Source organism: Clytia hemisphaerica, unplaced genomic scaffold (genome assembly GCF_902728285.1).
Source record: "Clytia hemisphaerica strain Z4C2 unplaced genomic scaffold, Clytia hemisphaerica genome assembly, whole genome shotgun sequence".
Classification (NCBI taxonomy): Eukaryota; Metazoa; Cnidaria; class Hydrozoa; order Leptothecata; family Clytiidae; genus Clytia; species Clytia hemisphaerica.
This window is the reverse complement of record NW_027103486.1, coordinates 289,194-310,451: the sequence shown is the minus strand read 5'-3', so window position 1 is coordinate 310,451 and position 21,258 is coordinate 289,194. Positions and strand designations below refer to the sequence as shown.

The following is a 21,258-nucleotide window of genomic DNA, read 5'->3' as shown; positions in this document are numbered from 1 at the left end:
GTGATAAGTCAAAATCCGACGAAGTAGTAATGTGTACGATGTGCTGGAACAAAGTTCGGACTTAAAGGTTTATAATGATTAAATCAGTGATAAATAAAGGGACACGCCAAAAAGTGATTAATCGAGCCAATGTCTTAGGTTTTAAATTCCGTACATGATGGTTAAGGATTGAAATAAGATATATGTAACTTGATTGGAAGATTGAATTAGATATTTGAAATCTCATTGGATGAAAATGACGTCATCGTTTAATTTTGTTAACGGATTGATACCGATATGTGAGTACGTGCGCAGTGCGCACGTAGGTAGTAATAACTTAGACTATAAAGCGAAAACATTTCCACTCGAATTAACAATGTGCAGGAATTTTTTGTTACAGGATCTATGAGTGATGATTTATCTTTGGTAGTCACTGAAGTAATTGATACCCTAGATTCGAACAATTTATTCTTTCGAAAATCCGTAACAGTTTCCTTCGAAAATTATATGGAAATGTTACAAAAATACAAAAATACACAGACGTTTTCCTTTAAAAGTACATTCTTTGAAAATTCAATGATATTAGCTTTGAACCCAACAATGTATATGTGAAGAAATTCTGTTCAACTATTTTTTTCAGGAGATTTGGGTAGCAACATATGCATTTTATCCTTATTATGACTCGTCAGCACTGCATACTGCACCCTGGCCAGGCAGACCGAATTGCCTAGCATCTCACGCCATTAAACTAATTGTGGGGTAGACTGAAAGAAGAAGTGGACAGAAGGGAAATTCCCTGGGGAATCTTGTGGATGACTCCTCTGGAGTCAAGCTTTGAAGAGAACCAAGAGGGAGGAAAGCCTCGATACTGCATGGTCTCAAAAAAGAATATATGTGAAGAAATTCAATCCAACGATCTTCTTTCTTATCGTCTATATTCCTTGACAATGTAGAAATTTTTCTTCCAAAATTCATCGGCATTTTACCGCAAAACATGTATATTATAAGCATTAAAAGTTTGTGTTTAGGATTTTATAAATATTTTCCTTCAAAAATGCATAGATGTTTTCCTTCGAAAAAACATAGACATTATACCTCGAAAATTTATCAGCATATAACATTAAACATGCATTAGTCTTTCAAACATGGTATGTGCCTTCGAAAATACACATCAACCTTCCAAATATGCATAGCTATGTCCTTTATAAATAAGACATGAGGGTTTTCCTTGAAATTTACAATGGTATTCTTGAAAAATCATCGACATAATTTACTTTTCAAAACGCATACACATTTCGCTCAAAGAAACACAGAAATTGTCTTTCAAAAAGAGATCTTTCGTCAACATATACATTTTCCTTTTAAAATACACAGAAAATTTTCTTCAAAGTATGTATAAATTTGTAGTGATCAGGGATCGGCAAGCCTCGCCACCAATACGGTTTTTACTGACCCTGTATATCCTGTATGGGCCTGTATCCCACCACGAGAAGACTTGTAACTAATAATATACATCTTTCTTCGAGTGAAAGTGAAAAAATACATAGTAATTTGCCTTCAAAATAGGCATACAGGGAACATGCCCTTCAAAACATGAACTGACATTCTTCTTCAACAACATACCGGCATTTTTTTCGAAAATGCTTCGCGCTTTACCTACAATAGTACCTAGACATTTCCTTCAGAAGAAAAATACAGACTTTGAAAGTTTAGCGGCATATTTTACCGTCAAAAATGACACCTCCCTCCGAAATAATATTTTTATTCGTTCATTCGTCCTTAAAAATATGCACAAGCCCATGTCCTTTAAAACAAGGCAGAAACGTTTTCCTTTACAGATATTATTAAAAAATCATTGACATTTTTCTTCGAAAGAAAGCACACAGATATTGTTCTTCAAAAATACACAGACATTCTTCATCAAATTCAAGGACAGTAATTTTCTTTTAAAATGACTTTTGTGACCCAAAAATTTAAGAAAATTCTAAGAAACTTAGACAAAAATAATAAAAAATGCTGAAAATAAAAACACTTTAGAAACATTTTTAGTTAGGGCAATCCGAAGGCTTCATGTATTTCAAAAAAAGTGTATTCGAGTACCTGAGCGACATGAGTAGTCTTTTTTGGCCTAATATTTAGCATTTTACCTATGCAGTTTTTCGTGGAGTTAATAAAATTGAATTTTTTGGGTCAACAAAAAAACTTTGAGTTTTTCAATCTAACGCAGGGTTTTAAGTAATCTTGAATAATAGGCTTTCCTCGTCTAGATAAGAAAAAAATCAGCAAAGTTTCAATTTTAAAGCTCGCAATATCTCAAAAACATGTAAATTATAATCTCTGTCAATGAATCAAATAAAATTTGAATAAATCCACCAAAATAAAACCTGAAGCATTCAATAGAATCTTGTTTTTTCTACTGTTCTGCTCTGACAAATATTTGTATGACAAGAGCACCATAATAAAAAATTTGTTAGCCGAGCTGGATAAATTTCTTGAAATTTTTATATCAAAATCTTGTATAAAAACTTTGTTTTGAATTAAAATAATAATACTTACATTTATCTAACGAGTCCATGAAAATTTGACAAAATAATTTCTGACATTCCGTGTCGCAACACAAAAAAAATCCAACAAAATTTTATGCAACTAAAATCAAAATTTTGACCCATAAAGCATCCATTCTCTAACAACTAAGCCACACAAAAACTGTGTTTTCTACCACTCTGCACACACACACAACACGTGAAAAAACATAACACAAAACGAACAAGTTTACAAACGAGAATAATGTGCAAAAATGTTGAATTCCGGCCAATCACACCTTTTCTTTCACAAAATTTCTCCAGAATTTTTACTATTTCTTTCAGCGAAACATACAAAACAATCAAGAGCTACGAGTAAAATCATAAAAGAAAAAAATCTATCAATCAAAACGCCATTGCTAATAGGCCTGTAATTAGCAAGGAAAATTGGTTATATTCCCAAAACGGTCACAACCTTTCGATAGAGATGGCCGTTTTATTTCGTTTTGTGATCAAAATAAAACACATCAAGTGAAATTCTTGAAATGATGACGCACGTTCGTGTTTTCAGTTACAAATTAATTTTTTTTGGGTGGATCCATATCGTATATAATAATAATGAAGACCACCGTGACACTACTTTCACGCTTTCACCATGGTTTTATGGTTTCACAGAGAGTTTGAGAAGATCTACAAGTAGTTTCTAAAACCAGGAAAATTCAAGTTGTCTGTGGTGACTGACTGGTATGGAAAGTAAAAATAAATTTGTCGGAGGTTTCTTAATTTATTTTGACAACGTTTTTGACATGATGGCGCTCTATCAAATGTAAACAAACTGATGATATGTATGAGATGCGGATTCAAAAAAAATACAACAATTTGAAAGCTTAAGCAAAGTTTCGAGAATAATACGAAGAGTTTTGGTAGAAATTGAAACTGAATGTTTTAGATTTGGAAAGTGGAATGATTTCGACGAGAGACAAACAGTACGAGAAAGACTTAAAAAAGACGTAAACAACTTAGAATCATAAAATGGCAACCCTCTAAAAGTGAAACCGCAAATTCTTTAGATCTCAAGTCAGACCTTGACCTATTCTCACTTCAGGAAGCACAGTTGTACGTCTGAAACGCTGTGACATAACTAAGAAATAGACCTGCATATGTGGAACATTTGCTACAAATAATTTTTGGATACAATTTACGCTCCAGCAAAGCAAGATTGTCAACTTTTTAAACTATAAATATAATGCTTCATTGATTATGATTTGATTTTTTTATAAATCAGAAAGACATGGCAATGATTAGAGTTTTGCAAACAAGAGAAACTTTTTGGCTTGAAAGATTGGCGGAAAGGAAGAAAATTGTTTGAAAGATTGAGATGTAAAGATATAGAGAAAGAAAGACGAACCAAGCAGACTCGTGGCTCGTTATAAAAGAATGCCATCATGTCAACAATCTTTCGTTTGCCGTCAAAAAAAAAAGGTTAGTGTCCAGTCTTTTTTTTATCTGATCTACAATTTACATAGAAAACCGTCTAAACTATATCTTCGAATATTTATGAGGTTTTACAGTTAGGTAGAGAATGAGAGAGAAAATTTTCAAAAGTAATTAAATGTCTTACCAAATTCTTGGGTACCGCTGTGACGCCATTTTGATTCCAAGATGACAATATATTGTTTATACTAATAAAAAAGGATTGGGTCCTAGTCAACAGACTTTATACCATGGAGATTTTTTATCATAAGTAGTTTGCTCAGAAATCATTAATCAAATAATAAAGTAAACGGTAAATGGGACAAAGCACTGTTTACATATTGTTGACTTTATTGGAGATTTAGTCTAAAAACACAAAATATTTAACAAACAATAGGTTTATGTTATAAGTTTCTTGATTTTGCTCTAAATCTAGAAAACGGAAAACACAATTGCCATAACAATTTAATGATTTTTTGAGGATTTTTGTGACATTATACTTTGTCTGGATTATTTTGTTTTGCCAACCAAAAAACACCTTTGTTTGTTTCCTTTCCATGATATTCAGACCCTTTTGCCGCCATGTTTGTTCCGCTATTATGACTTTTTATTTAGAGATTTAACGGATTTTAGAGGTTTTTTGATTTATCAATTCCATGAATCAAGGACAGTTATGTGAGTGATAGCACGTTTAATAGTTCCTTTTGATCAAGAAAGTTTTTTGTTTTGATTTATGTATCCCCTGGGAGGGTGGAGGCTACCCGAGGTTGACACTGGCCTAGACGGCCGACGGGGACGTGCGCACCACTGCAGTTTGAAAAGTGGACCTTATCAAATATGGATGTTTGGTAAATTTGAAACCCTGTCAGAATGAAAAATCGAACTTTTTTTCCATTTTTACCTCGAAACGTGGCAAAATTAATAAGAAATAGACGAAAAATGCCTAAAAAATCTTGAAATTAGTAAAAATTGGAACTTAAAAAATTAAAAAAAACCCTATCTTAAGAGCCTCAAAAAGGAGCCCTGGCCATCGGCATGTACCCGAACCCAATTTTGCCTAAGTGCCCCTTTTCCCAAAGCTGACTAATTCAGAATTCTAGAGCAATACAATGTGTTTCCGGAAAAAGCGGAGGAGATTTTTTAGAAGTACATTAAACCATTTGATCAAGAAAGTTTCGATCAATCGATAGATTTTCAATTCCCAATGCGATGAAACAAGTTTTTGAAGCTTTTCATTTATATCATATTCTTGTCTCCCGAATAGACGTCGCCCCCCGCTAATTGTTAAGGCAAAAAAAATCCATCCCCCCGCTCTTATAAAGACCGCCCCCCCCCGCGCTAATTGAATTCTTATAATTCAATATTTTGATACAGTGTAGATAGACCTTAAACTTGTTAAAATTTTCCTTTTTGTTAGTATTGGTTCTTATTTTACGTGTTCATTTGCTAAATTTTCTTTTTTGTTGTTGAAATTGATATCAGTTAAAAAAAATTCTGTCTTTAAATTACCACCAACCCCCCGCTTATTAGAATTTAGAAAATTTTCCTACCCCGCTGCTTATTCGGACCGTCTATTCGGGAGACAAGAGTATACAGTTGAGTCTCTTTTAATTCAAACCCCTGTAACTCGAACAAGATTTTCCCCTCAGTTAACAATGCCTTATAAATCTTACTCTATAACTCAAAACTACCATAATTCGAGCAAATCTGTGTTTCCCGTGCGTCTTCGAGTAATAGAGACTCAACTGTAGCTAAAAATACACTCGAGTAGTGATACAAACTTTAAAACTTGATAACGTCCAAATGGCCAAATATAGTGAGTAAGAAGTTGACGTTTTCCCAAAAATTTATTGGCGGATGGCGGAAAGGATGGAATCAATATATCATGGCTGAAAATTTTTAGGTACCAAATAGAAAAACATTAGACCGTGATCTACTGAAACAGAGAGGGTGTACACATAAAAGTACCTATAATATGTTCTGTTTTAAACCATCAGATGAAATGAAAGCTTTTTAGACAAAAGGGGCGGTAGACAGTCTTTGGCAAAAGGATGGGTCCCAGATGGGTCCTATAGGATGCCCCTTACTTGCAACCTTGCTGACCACGACTTGTGAAATCGTTGAAATCTTTAAAAATAGTGCTATGAACGCAACCATGAAGTTGAAAGTTGGGTGGTCTGACTTGAATCGTTTCATAGATTTCCAGGTTGAAAATATTCTTTAAACCGAACGTTGATCCCCTCTTAAAGTTGAATAAATCAATCAACTCTCAAAAATTTTTGCAACGAAAATTCTAAATAAAAAAAATTAATTAAATAAAAGCGATAATACACCAAGAAAAAAACTCTTTCTCTGAATCGTAGTCGAATCACCATAACCTCTAAACTCGAACCCTCTCAATCCATGTGATTATTGCTCTTTATTGCAAAAAAAAACACTCCATAACTCGAACGATTGATCAACAGCAACAAATTAATTTGAAGGAAGGGAACTTGCTAAGAAATAAGCAAAAAAAACTATAAAGTCGCTTAGTATTAAAATTGCTGTGAAATATTTCACTACTTAAATATGGAAATATCTTTCCAACAAATATCTTTCAAGGCAAAAAGTTATACCGAGTAAGCCCAAATGAATGTAGGAAACGTACCTTGAACCTAGAAGGCGAGAATTCCTTTTCCTGTTTGTGTTATGGACCGAATTAAATTTCCGCATTCTTGATTGCTTCAATAGTAGTCAAATAAGTCCTTTTTACAATCATAGCCTGCCTGATATCAAAAATAAAAACTTTGACTGAATTTTTCATAAATTTGGGTATACTAGTTGTTATGAAGTTTCGAAAGCGTCCTTGACGTTAGTTTCTACGAGGAAGGAAAGGTATCACCAATCTGTTTGGAATAAATTTTCTTTCTTTATTGCTCTTCTGAATATAATCCTGGAAATTTGGCAGAGATGTTCTATAAAAAGCTTACATGTGTCAAATGACGTACTGTTTTAGTTTGACCTTACCGGAAAGTTTAATTTTGGAGCAATCGTTTGAGAAGCTATAGGTATTCAGAGTTTGTATCAGCCCAAATTCATTGGGAAAAGATGACATCCAAGACATGGGCAAGACCTGTGGTAGTTAAAAGCATAGGCAAGCTTTCATGAAATTTCAAGGTTTCCCAGTCGAGCCAACCTGGTCAGTTTCCACAGGATATTGAGATAGGAAAGTCTTTTGAGAAGCTGTACTTATTAAAAGTACATTGTACAATTTAAAAGTCTAGACAAGCATCAAACGAAATCATGATAAAAACAAACAAATGACTGTACGTACACGCATTTAAACACATATTATAACCTCCGGAACTAAAGTTCAATTGAGGAATGAATGGCAAATTGTAATTTATTGCCAATTATGTTCTAGGGCGGTTGCTTGTCGTAACGGAATAAGTTTTGATGCCATTCCTCTAGTGTTTATTTTTTGTATAAGAAACTTTTATTAGGATTAGGTAAACTTCTACTTCTAGTTATATATAGCTTTTTTTTATAAGAATACACTTTATAAGAATGTCCATGATGAAAATGGCCAAAAAATTAAGAATAATGCTAAGAATATCACTATCATGGAATTTTGCTACTCAACCTAAGAATGTCATTTTTAGAGCATTTTCAATTATAAATTGTCAATTACCCCCCATTAAGGCTCCTTTCACAAAAATACCATTTTATGCTTGAGACGTATGTACTAAATGTTAAATCTAGTCTGAATTAGGATCCTAACCTAAGAATGCTGTAAGAATATTTTAGGATGATTTTCTCAAAAAAGTTAAGAATATACCTGATGAAATGGATTCATACCATTCTTATAAAAAAAGCGTGTAAACTACTATAAGTGTCCTCAGGGGCCCTACTAAGATTTTGAAATACTTGTATGTTGATGGATATAGATTTGCTTTCATTCAACTGGATAAAAAAAGAAATGGTCTTTTGAACCCAATTTACCGACATTTTAGTCAGAATACAAAAAAACACCCGAGCAAAAAATAATATTCTTTTAGCATACCTCATAATTATATCTTTCCAATTACCAGATCAAGAAAAAACTGTCAATTCCCAAATAATTTCCATTGAACATTGCAGAAGACTCAGCATATCGGTGAAATCACTTGGTAAACTTTGGTAAAAGTAAAATAACTTGGTGATCGAAATCAATTATCAGGAATTTTCAAGATTTTAGCCAAAATTAAATAATCACTGCCAAATAAAAAGCGACATAAGTGTCTGAGACACGTAATTAAAAAAACTTATTACATACAAAAAGGACTTTTAAAGAAAACCATCTCATTTGCTTGGTATTAGCTTTTGATTAAAATCTATCCTTTCAGAAGACAAGATAAAGAAAGGAGTAATTAACTAAAAAGCTTTCACAGAATAGAAATCCCATAGAAATCCAAAGAAAATCGGCTTCTCTCCACTCTGACTCTATTATCATTTTGGATAATCTTTTGTATTATGTTAAGACTTTTTTTATTACCTAATTAAAACCAATTCATTATCATCATTTTTTAAATACCATGAGTGGGGCCCGTTGGGATCATACAACTAAACATCCAATTAGTGAAAAAAAATCCTGTCCTACCCAAGATAAGATTATAAATTAAGTTATTAAAGATCTGGCTGGTCCATCCAACTGGTCCAGAATACCTTGAGAGAATGCGAAAAATAAAGAATAACTTCAAACACGCAAATTAGCAGTCGGGGGAAATTATGTCCGCGCAAGCGAAAAATAGTCAGAGGGGCTTAGCTTTATAATATACAACTATGTTATATCGTAATATCATAATAATATATTACACGGACGATAGCATCGTCTACCTTGAGAGTTGGCATGTTTTCCAAGTACTTTATACTAACAACAGATAATAAAGTGAAGAAAGCTTTCAATTGTCTTGGTCAGCAGTTTAGCTGTTCAGTCCAAAGGCCGGTTTCCACTTTGCTTGGAAAAAAGATTACGTCATAAAAATGTAGCGCGCTCGAAAATTAAGTTGAATACATTTCTACTTTTTTCAACCGTTACGTCAGATCGCCCCAATGGAATTGCTTCATTTTTCTTTCGACCAATAGCGTGAAAGGACGGTATAAAGCAAAGTTGACATGTCTCCAAAATCACCGTCCACTTTGCTCGACGACGGTAAAAACACAAAGATACCGTCGTCTGTTTAGGTGAGTAAAGGCGATATAAAGCCGTACATCAACTATCGACTTTGTTTTGTATCGATTTCACTTACCGTCGCCCTTGATATCCTGCGATACATAAACTCGGTAGTAGAGAAAGTGTGATCGCAGCGCACGCAAGTGGAAACCGGCCTTAAAGCGTAAGCTCTAGTTTAGACGGCCCACTTTTTGCCCTGCCTATTCTAATTGTGAATTAAAGAGGGCATAAAGTGGGCTGTCTAAAGTCGATGCATAGCCCTCTTTTGACGTCAATGCAATGTCTTCTTTCAAACCTTTCCAAGCAAAGATTTTAACAAACAACTTTGTGCCCTCTTTCTACCTACTCTAACAATTAGAATAGGCAGGGCAGAAAGTCGGCCGTCTAAACTAGAGCTAAGTTACCAAGCCAGTAAAGCAGGAACATTACTATTGGAAGTTATTACACATTTTTCAAATAAGAACATCCAAAATTTTTCAAGCCTTCGGATGTTCCTAGCTTTTTGAGTTTCAAGCTTGAAAATGTTCGTTAACATGTTCTTATTTCCACAATTTTGTCAGCAATCTTGTCCATTTTCCTAAGGAATCGCGGGTGTTCTAGCAAAAAAGGTGTCTGCAAAGCCTTAAAAATGTTATTACAACTTGTTCTCAATATTTTGCCCATCGAGGCCTTATGCTCTTATATAGTTAGTTCTTATAAAAGAACGTGTATGACGTATAAAGTGCTTTTTCAATTCTGTTGTTCTATAAAAGTTTTTTTATACTTTATAGAATCAGATTAAAACTAGACATCAAGGTCAAAAGGTTACTAGTTTTACTCATAATGGCATCAAATATGATTGCAGTAGAAAGGCAGTACACCACCTAATATATTGATTCATCGCCAGCTGGGATCTTTGTCGCATTATGCAATTTTAAGTCAATAAAAGTTTTGACCCTTCAAAGCCGTTTTTTACAAGCAATTGCATTATGGGCATGGAATCCTTAAAAATACAAATATTGTTTTGGGAATGGATTTCTAGCAAGCATTTGATCAATTGAATCACGGTTCAGCACCTGACAATTTCACTGTTTCAGTATAAGTTGTGAGCGAGGGTCAATGTTTTTAGGTTTTAAGGTGTAGTAGTGTAGGTTTTAAAGTGTATTTTGATTTTAGCGTACAGTTTTGAAAATTTTTAGGTACCAATGATCTAATTGTAACATTAGCAACTTTGCAGTGAAGTACTGTTCAAAGTTTGAGACCAGAGAGAGATGTACCATCCCTGCATGGGGAATTGGCCTAATATGTAGATATATAGATATATAAAGTTATTCGGGACAAACCGTTTTGTAGGTTTTAAGGGCTCTGACCATAGTGAATTTTTGATATTTGCCACATACAAAATATAAATTTTCACTTGATGTAGCACACAAAACTATGGCATGTTATACATTTTTTGTTAGGCCAATTATCCGTGAGTCTGAAAATTTAAGAATCGCAATGAGAAAATTTGATGAAGAAGAAAATGAAGACTTTTGCGAAGAAGAGTATTTCAACTTTAAGAACTTAGTTTCGGCGAAGAAAAAACATTTTGAAAAAATTTTTTCGAACTAAAATTAATTTTCCGGAAAATTTTTCTAAAAGCTTATTTGCTTCAAAATCTTGAAAATAGTGCTTTTTGACCAATTTCCCATCCCAATTTTTCATAGAAAAACAGCGGAGGGTTGGTACTTAGGTAAAATAGGTGTCCGGTGTAACGAAAAATAAGTACTCCCTGGAAAAAAGTACTCCCGGAGTACATTTTTCCCAGGAAAAACATACTCCCCAGTACTTTTTTCCTAGGAAATTGATACCCCCTCTGGGAAATTTGTACCCCCAGTAAGGGAGTACTTATTTCCTAGGAAATAAGGTTCCCCTCCTGCAGAATCTGAAAAAAGAAGACTCTGCATTGCACTTTAATAACTATTATTCAAAATTTTATATACTCGACAAAAGTCATCAAGCCCCCTTCCTCTACCTTTACTAAAGATCTTTTGAATTCTGACAAGAATCGCAAAAATGCGACTAAATATTTCCTTAAAAATGAAGGTCATTATTGACATATACTAGCAAGTAGTTGTCGCTAAGAATCCCCGCAGAGCTTCCTATCGAAGATGTGTAGATTTTAAATTCGTTTTATCGATAAGAAAGCTTGGTTTCAACTTTACTTTTGAGATGACATGGGATAGACGGTCGCTCACATCTCAAAAAGAGAAGTTATCGCTCACATGTTATCACAGTGAAAACGCCAAAAATTCTGAAATTTATGTGATTCTTATAAAGTAGATTTATCTTTTTCGCCATACTTTGTTCACTTTGTAAGAGCTAATTAACGAAAGATATATTGCCTTCAATCAAGAGTTATTGATTTGATTCTTATAAAGAAAATGCTTATAATAAAGATAAATATGCTCATCTTTTTCGCCATCCTTTGTTTACTTTCTAATAACTAATTTACAAAAGATATATTGCATTCAATCAAGAGTTATTGATTTGATTCTTATAAAGTAGATGCTTATAATAAAAATAAATATGCTCATCTTTTTCGCCATCCTTTGTTTACTTTCTAATAACTAATTACCGAAAGATATATTGCCTTCACTCAAGAGTTATTGATTTGATTCTTATAAAGTAGATGCTTATAATAAAAATAAATATGCTCATCTTTTTCGCCATCCTTTGTTTACTTTCTAATAACTAATTATCGAAAGATATATTGCCTTCAATCAAGAGTTATTGACTTGATTCTTATAAAGTAGATGCTTATAATAAAAATAAATAGGCTTATCTTTTTCGCCATCCTTTGTTTACTTTGTAAGGACTAATTACCGAAAGGCATATTGCCTTCAATCAAGAGTTATTGATTTGATTCTTATAAAGTATACTTTCTTTAGGCGCTAAAACGGGCGTCAGTCAGGGCGTACAGAAGGCGTTTTGACACTGAAAATTATCATTATTATGGAGAAAGCCCATTTTAACATATATTTCCCTTTTGGAAAACGGGAAATATTTAAAAATGATATATTTGATGCTTCCAACGGATTTAGTCTGGAGAATAGATAAAGAAAACGGGGTCACTTTTAAGATTATGACCACGTGGTGCCGAGAAATGGCTAGTTTTAGGCAAAAAGAAATCGACATTTGTGGTAATTTCCGATGACGCAATCTTGAAAATCGATTTATCCATTCGGATAGTCCTGACTCAATAGTAGTCAAAATTGTGCGGTTTTCTAGAATTTGTCTCGATCTCTCGCCTTTTAGGTCGATAAAAACACCAAAAAACTGCTGAGTCAGCAAAAATTCTTGATAATTCACGATATTCAAATTAAAATATCTGGTGATCTAGTCATTAAAATTAAGGTATAATCTCTCAAAAAATGTAGTAAATAGCCGAACGTGCGAACCACACTGGGCTCAAATAAACTCGTCCCAAGGCCCCGAAAATCAAAATTTTGGAAAAATGAACATACAAACACACCCAAGGAACAAGTGTGCCAAATTTCAGCAAAATCTAACCATTTTCGACGTCTCCAGGCTGCCCCAAAGTTTTAGCCTCGTTTTGGCGAAAAACTCGTACCCAGGCCCCAAAAATCAAAGTTTTCAAAAGATGAAATAAACACCCCCAGATATTCACCCAAGGATCAAGCGTGCAAAATTTCAGCCAAATCCGACCATTTTTGAAGTCTCCAGGCTACACCAAAGATTTAGGACATACTACATTGTCAGATTGTAGCTCAACTGAAGTTGAGAACAAGGGGTACTTTTTTCCTGAGGAGGGTACGAATTTCCTAGGAAATAAGTACCCCTAGGAGTAACTATCTCCTGGGAAATTTGTACTGGGGAGTACTTATTTCCCGGAAATAAGTACTGTGGAGTACTTTTTTCGGGGAGTACTTATTTCCTGTGACACCGGTATGTGCGAGCCATAAGTGTCCAAAATTCACAAAAATTGAAATTTTCTCTCTCAAAGGGTCGAAATTTTCAAAAATTTGGACAAAAATGGAGTAAAAATCGACTAAAATTTTGAGAAAAGTCTCTGTTAGGGTTCCAAAAACGTCCAAATTCAGTCTCTCAAAGAGTGATTTTCTAACTTTGGCTCAGACATACCCGACACCTTGGAAACTTAGTACCCCCCCCCGGTATTCTTAGCATATTCTTAAATTTTTGTTGGCTAATTACATCATAAATATTATTATAAAGTATATTCTTATAAAAGAAAAAGCGTGCAGTTTAGACTTTATTATGAAACTATGAATTATTAATAAATTATGACCCTTTGAGCGGATATTTATATATGCACGAGTTACGAGTTGCGAGTTACGAGTTGAAGTTTAACCCTATTAGCCCCAGTGGGGGGGGTAGAATCTACCACGCTGGTGTCCTTTTGTGTATATCTTGGAGAAAAATTTTTGAAACGACTTGAAACTTTTTGACTTAATAAAATAAAATCTTATTAAGAGTACTTGTGCAAATTTTTAGGGTCATAGGTTCTCTAGGTCAGGTTTTATGACTTTATTGTGAAACATGACATAAAACCAAGCTAAAATCGCTTAAAACTCAAAATTTTAAAATTGCGATAACTTCTGAAGTATTGATCCAATCATATTCAAATTTTGACAGGTGATAGGTATTAACAATGTGATTTCAAAAAAAATTTTCATCATTATTGACGTCATCAAATTCCGAAAATTTTACTCATTTTCAGCATAGATTTTAACAAAGAATCTTGATGGGAAATACAAAACCGACAGTTATGTTAAAGAAGAACCATTTGTCTTTTGGAATTGTAAACCATACATTTTTGCTTTTTTTTCCGACAGGTGAAAATTTTGTGATGACGTCATCGCTTTTTAGATGATGTCATCAAAAATTTTTTTCTTCCTGGAAGTTTGTATCATGATGGAGAACATCTGTACCAATTTTCATGGCCAAAGCTCTTCTAGATCAAAAATAATCGAGGGTGGTAGATTCTAGCCCCCCCCCCCTGGGGCTACGAAAATCATAAAAGGTTGGGGTTAATAGGGTTAAGAAGATATAATTGCGAGTTACGAGTTACGAGTTGCATTTTAAGAAACTAAAATCACAAGTTGAAAATTGTGAGTTACAAAAAATCACGTTTGCCTAAGCTCCACTGTAATTTCTCCTGACATTTACGTCATTTTTACTTGTTGCGAATTACGGAAATTTAGCATAGTAATTTTTTTCTCAAGCTCTATACACGTCCTTCTCACAGACTCACTGGGACCCCTTTCCACTTGAAAAATTGGCCAAAATATCGACCCTAGTGGACAATTATATTCAAATTTTTGTTCCCGCTGAAAATAATCAGGTAAGCAAGTCCTCGCTGCAAAATGTTGTGCTACTTTTTCCATTCCAACTGAACTTTCTGGCTAGAAAACAATGGAACTCGAATCCCTAGCCATAAAAAACATGGGAATATCAATCCCCATCGAGTTTTGGTTCGTTATTTTTACCCCCACTGGCTGATAAAATCCCACTGGGTCTGTGAGAGGTGGTGACCATATCATGAATTTCGTTATCGAAAAAAAGCTCCCGATCCTGAGATATGGGGAGTCCGGTAAATATAATGTCCAAAATATCGTCCCTAGTGGACAATTATATTCAAATTTTTGTTCCCGCTGAAAATAATCAGGTAAGCAAATCCTCACTGCAAAATGTTGTGCTACTTTTTCCATTCCAACTGAACTTTCTGGCTAGAAAACAATGGAACTCGAATCCCTAGCCATAAAAAAACATGGGAATATCAATCCCCACCGAGTTTTGGTTGGTTATTTTTACCCCCACTGGCTGATAAAATCCCACTGGGTCTGTGAGAGGTGGTGACCATATCATGAATTTCGTTATCGAAAAAAAGCTCCCGATCCTGAGATATGGGGAGTCCGGTAAATATAATGTCCAAAATATCGTCCCTAGTGGACAATTATATTCAAATTTTTGTTCCCGCTGAAAATAATCAGGTAAGCAAATCCTCACTGCAAAATGTTGTGCTACTTTTTCCATTCCAACTGAACTTTCTGGCTAGAAAACAATGGAACTCGAATCCCTAGCCATAAAAAACATGGGAATATCAATCCCCATCGAGTTTTGGTTCGTTATTTTTACCCCCACTGGCTGATAAAATCCCACTGGGTCTGTGAGAGGTGGTGACCATATCATGAATTTCGTTATCGAAAAAAAGCTCCCGATCCTGAGATACGGGGAGTCCGGTAAATATAATGTCCAAAATATCGTCCCTAGTGGACAATTATATTCAAATTTTTGTTCCCGCTGAAAATAATCAGGTAAGCAAATCCTCACTGCAAAATGTTGTGCTACTTTTTCCATTCCAACTGAACTTTCTGGCTAGAAAACAATGGAACTCGAATCCCTAGCCATAAAAAAACATGGGAATATCAATCCCTACGAGTTTTGGTTCGTTATTTTTACCCCCACTGGCTGATAAAATCCCACTGGGTCTGTGAGAGGGGGTGACCATATCATGAATTTCGTTATCGAAAAAAAGCTCCCGATCCTGAGGGGAGTCCGGTAAATATAATGGCCAAAATATCGGGACACCCCCCCCCTTGTTGCTCCTTGTTGCTCCTCCGTGCTCCTCCGTGCCCTTTCCTACTTTATAGATCCGCAGACCACTTATTTTTGAATTCTTTACCCAAAAGACATAAAAGATTGGGAAAATTTTTGACCTGGACTCGATTCGAACTCATCAAACCCCATTAACTGGCTAGGTTCTTGCAAAGCGTCGATTGAATTTCTCGTTTCTCAAGGGTGGTAATTGGATTGCTGCTGAGCTTAGAAAGTACGTTTTAGAGAATTTATAAGGCGCGGTGATTAATGGCCATTGGTCGTCAAGGTCAGTACTCCCTCTCGGGCCCCAAGTCCTAGACGCTATGTGTCTAGATTACTTCCCTATCGGAAAACTGGATTAACCTAAGATCTTCGATGACGATCCTTGACATTTCACCGAGATGTAATCAAGGAACGTAAGCAACAGAAGTAGAGATTCCCAGCCATAAATATTTGAGTTTTTTACCTCGTGTGTTATTGTTATCAGGTAAATCCCACTTGTTCGACAGTATATTTGTTTGACGGTAAGTTTGTTCGACAATTCTTTTAAAGTAGCGAACTGATGCACTGTCGAACAAGTAATCGCTTAGATGTTCGAAAGACTAGACATTATTTGACAATTATTAGTTCCACATCCATTTGTTCCACTCCCACTTGCTCGACAATTATTGTCGGAGTCGAATATTAAGAGTCCAACAAGTGGGTGTCGAACGACTATATGGGTTGTCTATCATTCGGGCGCCCATTTGTTCGACAACTGATTTGTTCGACCATTTATATGTTCATGGTTCGACAAATCCGTCAAATTGTCATACAAATAAAGTTGTCGAACAAAATGGTCCAATTACTAAAAAGATGTGGAAATCATTTTTTTTGGAAATGGAAAGTATCGTGTCGTTTTCAGAAAATACTACAGAAGATCAGGATTTTTGAAAACATTAAAAACAACTCTTGGTTATTCTGTTTATTCAACCAAGTACTGTAAAGTATGAAAAATGTCACCCTTATCGGACAATTTATAAAAGTATCGAGGCATTTTTCATAATTTTTCTTTCAACCTGTAAACTTATTTTTCAACTCGTGATTTCAATCTTATAAAATGTAACTCGTAACTCGTAACTCGTAACTCATGATCCTATTTTTTCAAAGTAGCAACTCGTGACTCATAACTCGTGATTCTCTCCTTAAAATTCAATTCTTAACTCGTAACCACTTCGCACATCTTCCTATTTTTAGTAGGGGAAGTATCTTAAAATCCTCCACAATTAAGAGTTAATCCGAGTTTTTTCGAATTATTCCCAAAATAGATAAGTTTTCAATATCTTTTCAGATCTTTTCATGGTGTTCATTTAGCTTCTCAGTAATTAGAATTGGCTTTATCATTAAGCTTTGTAGATGGATTTAATGAGCTAAAAATGTGATGTCGAGTTATAACTCTCCTAACTCGTAGTTTTGAAATATTGTAAGTTAACACATAAACGTTAATGGTAATTTCTGATTAATGCAGAATTTTCGAAGTTTGGTGGGGCCACCGTTGTCAGGTGAGAAAGGTTTTACCACCAATAGAATTTTCAAGATTTGAATTCTTAGAAAGATGGCGATTTTAAGAAAAATAAAAGACTTATAACCCTCAAAACCTCACAAGAAAAGTGGTTTTAGTAATTGAGAGTGAAATCTGTTTTTGAAAGGAAGTCAAACATTTTAAAGAGCAAAGGTATTTTGTTTACGTCCTCCATTGGCTTAAAATTTGTTTATTTGAAATTTGATCGCAAACTTTGAAGGCCCATTCTAGAAGATAACGAAGTTAAGGTTTTTCATGGCATTACTTTAAACAGTAGACTAGATGAGTGGTATTATTATTGTATTCCCGCTAACTTTATAGAATCAAAATGAACTCCCAAAGCTCAACCACGCCCATTTCCGAATAATAAACTTGGTTTGGAACTAAAAACTTACTGACCTTAAAACCTTAAAACTTTATGATAGGCAAACACAGTTACTAGATAAGTAGCGCAGTGGCTTGACCAAGGTTTAGAAAGTAAATTGAAAAATATTTTAATGTTTTTAGCTCTATTTGGCTTTGAAACTAATATTTAAACATTTAAGGGGTGAAAAGGGATTAGGACGCCAAAGTTAAAGTCCACTCTTTTTTGCTACATTGTGGAAACCAAGTCAGCATCAAATTCTAATAGCGTAATATAATACACCCCCTTCTCACAGACCCACTGGGAATTCTTCCTACTGGAAAAATTGGCCAAAATATCGTCCCCAGTGAAGACGGCTATCCTCCCATTTTTGTCCACACTGAAAATAATCAAATAAACCAATCCTCACTGCAAAATATTGTGCTATTCTTCAATCCCCACTGAATTTTCTGACTTGAAAACAAAAGAATTTAAATCCCTCGCCATAAGAATGAGAATATCAATCCCCATCGCAGTCCGTTACTTTTACCCCCATTGGCTGAAAATATCCTACCGGGTCTGTGAGAAGGGGTTATTTTAGTGATTCCCTTGAAGGTGGTTTCTAATGGTAGCAAAACAACGTGCAAACTTAAAGCGAACTTCGATGTCCCCTCATGGTAGCACCCTTTGTCTTGGACGGTTGCTGGGCACTGGTCCCCACCGTCCCACTGCCGCCCTACTTATAAAGACAAAGAGGGAGACTTACTTTAATGCAGCTTGCTTGGAGACATTCTTCATAATATTTACCACATTGATCGGTTTCTGGCAAAAAAATGATAATCAATTACACCCCTGTTACAACGCCTTTGTGGGCTGTTCTATTAAAAATCCATACAGGGGAGTGGACGAACCTTTTTAAGTCAAAACAAAATCCTTTAAAGTGACGGTGGACGAACTTAAACCTATCTTTTATTCCCTGGAAAATGAAAAAAACGCTTCTTTACACTCCTTGGAAATTTTTCTCAGGTTACCCCCTGGAAATGTTCATGAGAGAGAGCATCATTTTAGCAGGTGTGAATATTTTCAACAATTAAACATAATATTCTTTTTTTAATGACATAGGAAGAAGGCACACCCCTTACCCCTTATACTGACAAAGCAGAAGTAACAAATGAATCTTGAGTTGACAATAACGAGGGACCAAAAAGTAACAAACAAGAAAAGCGGGTGAAAAAGAGTAATCACCACATCGATTCTAGACGATCCTATCTTCGAAACTCTCCCGCCGATTTTTTTCCGTATACCGCCATAACGCCATACCGCCATTTTTCCCGCCTTTATTATCACTGTAAACGGACGATAACATCGTCTACATCGATTCCAACCAAAAAATTCGAAAAATAATAAATCATAAGATCTTGAAAATGAAAACATAGCTACCTGGATTACTTGGTATCCTTGTACCAGATTCGATTTTGATTGCCAACAAGGTTGCTAAAAAAGTAAAAATGACTTGTAAAAACGAATTTGCGGACGAGAATTAACAGACGCCAGATAAAAATACAAACCTATGTTTGAACTTGTTTACCAGTAAGGAAGATTGAGTTGCTTATAATGTTATTACTTCGATTTTATTCTAGAGCTTTGATATTGGATTTTCTCCTCTATTTGAGATGTTTGAAGGCCACGTAGAATGAAAGGCTTTCACAGTTTTCGTGCCTGTCGATTCCATAAAAAAGAAGAAAAATTAAAGTACAAACATAATGAAACATGCGATACGTTTTAGTAGGAAATGTTTTGGTAATATTTATATAATTTGAATGAAAGAAAGAATTAAAGACACAAATTGACAGAAAAAGATTTGGTTTTTTGTACATTTTAATGGGTGACAAAAGAAATGTATGTTGCGTGTCATATTATTTTTACAGTAAATTTCTTTTCTTTTAATTCCAATTTCGTGAAGGTCGTTCAAGAAAAGAATAGACTTTTCGTGCAGCTATTTTCAAACAATTTTTTTCTAACAAGCTCATGTCCAAAAACAAATCAATCAAAGTTGACCTTGCTGGCATCCAGCCTAGCCTGTCCATGCGCTTATAGATTTTCAAATTCTTTTCCTGGTGTTAAAAGCCTAATATCGTCTTTACACCTACTTGACTTACCCTTGACTATACTGAACCGCTATTCGAATGGTTTCCGTTAGTCAATTAGAAATGCAAGAATTATAAATATAAATACGGACATTTACTGTCTTCATTAAGACACCCTTGTCTCACAGCCCCGGTGAAACGTTTTCCTACAGCGGAGATAAAAATTTCGATTGAAATCTCAAAGGAGATAAAAATTAAATTGTTCCAAGGTTAAAAAGATCCAGTGGGGGATGGTTTTGGAGTGTAATTTCTAGACATTGATTTTCGAGTAGGGATGAAATCAAAGTCAATTTCCAAGTGGGGCTGAAATTCCAGGGTATTTTCCCACCGCTGGGGTCCCAGCGAGTCTGTGACACAGTGTCGATAAAGTACTTAAAAAATGAAAAAACTTTCTAAACTTTATTTTGGAGATCTTTACCCAAGATACCTTTTATATATTATACCAATTTCAATTTCAGAAAAAAAAACCACACAAATTCTTTCAGTTTCCCTGGTTTTCCTTGCGGCTTGCAAGATGTTTCTGGATATTTGATATTCTTAAAAACCCTTAATTTTCCAAGCAAGTTCCACAGGGTTTCTAATATTGAAATGTAAAGAATTTTTCCTGGGATTTTGATGATGGGAAGTTCTCATTTCACAATTTCCCAATAAACATTGGGCGGGGTAGCATTAGTTGCATGTCTTCTTAGGATTTGATAATGAAAAGATAAAAAAACTTACCTTGAAACTCCTTTGAAACATTCTCATAAAAATATCAAAAATATATTTTTCTACAGTACACTATTCTTCTTCTGAAAAGTGTATTTTCCAAACTTGCCTGAGTAGACTTCCTACCACCAGACCATCTTCCGGGTTTTTGTATGTTGATTTCGAAAAAGATATACATTTCGAGCCACGTTCTATTTTGGAAAAAATATTCGAAAAGTTTCCCGCCATGCACTTTTTACTGGGGTCCAGGACTTTTCCCGCGGGAATGACTGAATATCCCGCGTTTTTATCAATACAGACAGTTTCCCAGACGATAAAGTCTAGACATCGCTTCCTGATTGGTCGAATCGAAACGCCGTCAAAACATGCAACTTTTCGAATGTTTACATTTTGTTGATTTCTTCGTAATATTTTTATTGTTGCGACATGACATACATACAGCTTCCCTCTGGTTTTGTCTTTTTCATGGATGTGCCAGGGGGGGGGTACATGTTCAGTGTAGTGACCCATGGCCGGTGGGGTGGTAGTTTTTCGAAGTTATTTCCATTAAGTACATGGTAGTAAAAAGGGTGGTCCCTTAAAAAAAATCCCAGAAAAAATTACTACCATGTACTAAATTGGGTGGTACCAAAGTAAACTTTAATTTTAAAGGATAGTACAATGTAGTATATTCAGCTAGATTTGATCAAACCAAATCGAAAAACTTCCAGTTGTATATTATCGTACTACAC

General features: G+C 34.8%; 1 protein-coding gene across 3 annotated transcripts in view; it reads right to left on the bottom strand.

Annotated features, from left to right (window-relative positions):
• LOC136798627 (uncharacterized) overlaps positions 1 to 20,655 on the bottom strand; it is a 91,250-nt gene extending 70,595 nt beyond the window's left edge. Inside the window, exons 1-3 of one of the 3 annotated variants that reach the window (XM_067055262.1) lie at positions 20,540 to 20,655; positions 19,113 to 19,166; positions 18,439 to 18,494 (exon numbers count right to left, since the gene is read on the bottom strand). In XM_067055262.1, coding sequence (XP_066911363.1) covers positions 18,439 to 18,494; positions 19,113 to 19,166; positions 20,540 to 20,566 — 137 coding nt within the window. In that variant the 5' untranslated portion in view covers positions 20,567 to 20,655. Of the gene's footprint in view, positions 1 to 2,535; positions 3,002 to 18,438; positions 18,495 to 19,112; positions 19,167 to 19,240; positions 19,299 to 20,539 lie in introns of those variants that run through there. The other 2 variants (XM_067055265.1, XM_067055266.1) reach the window with 2 other exon arrangements.
• Positions 20,656 to 21,258: the final 603 nt, after the last annotated feature.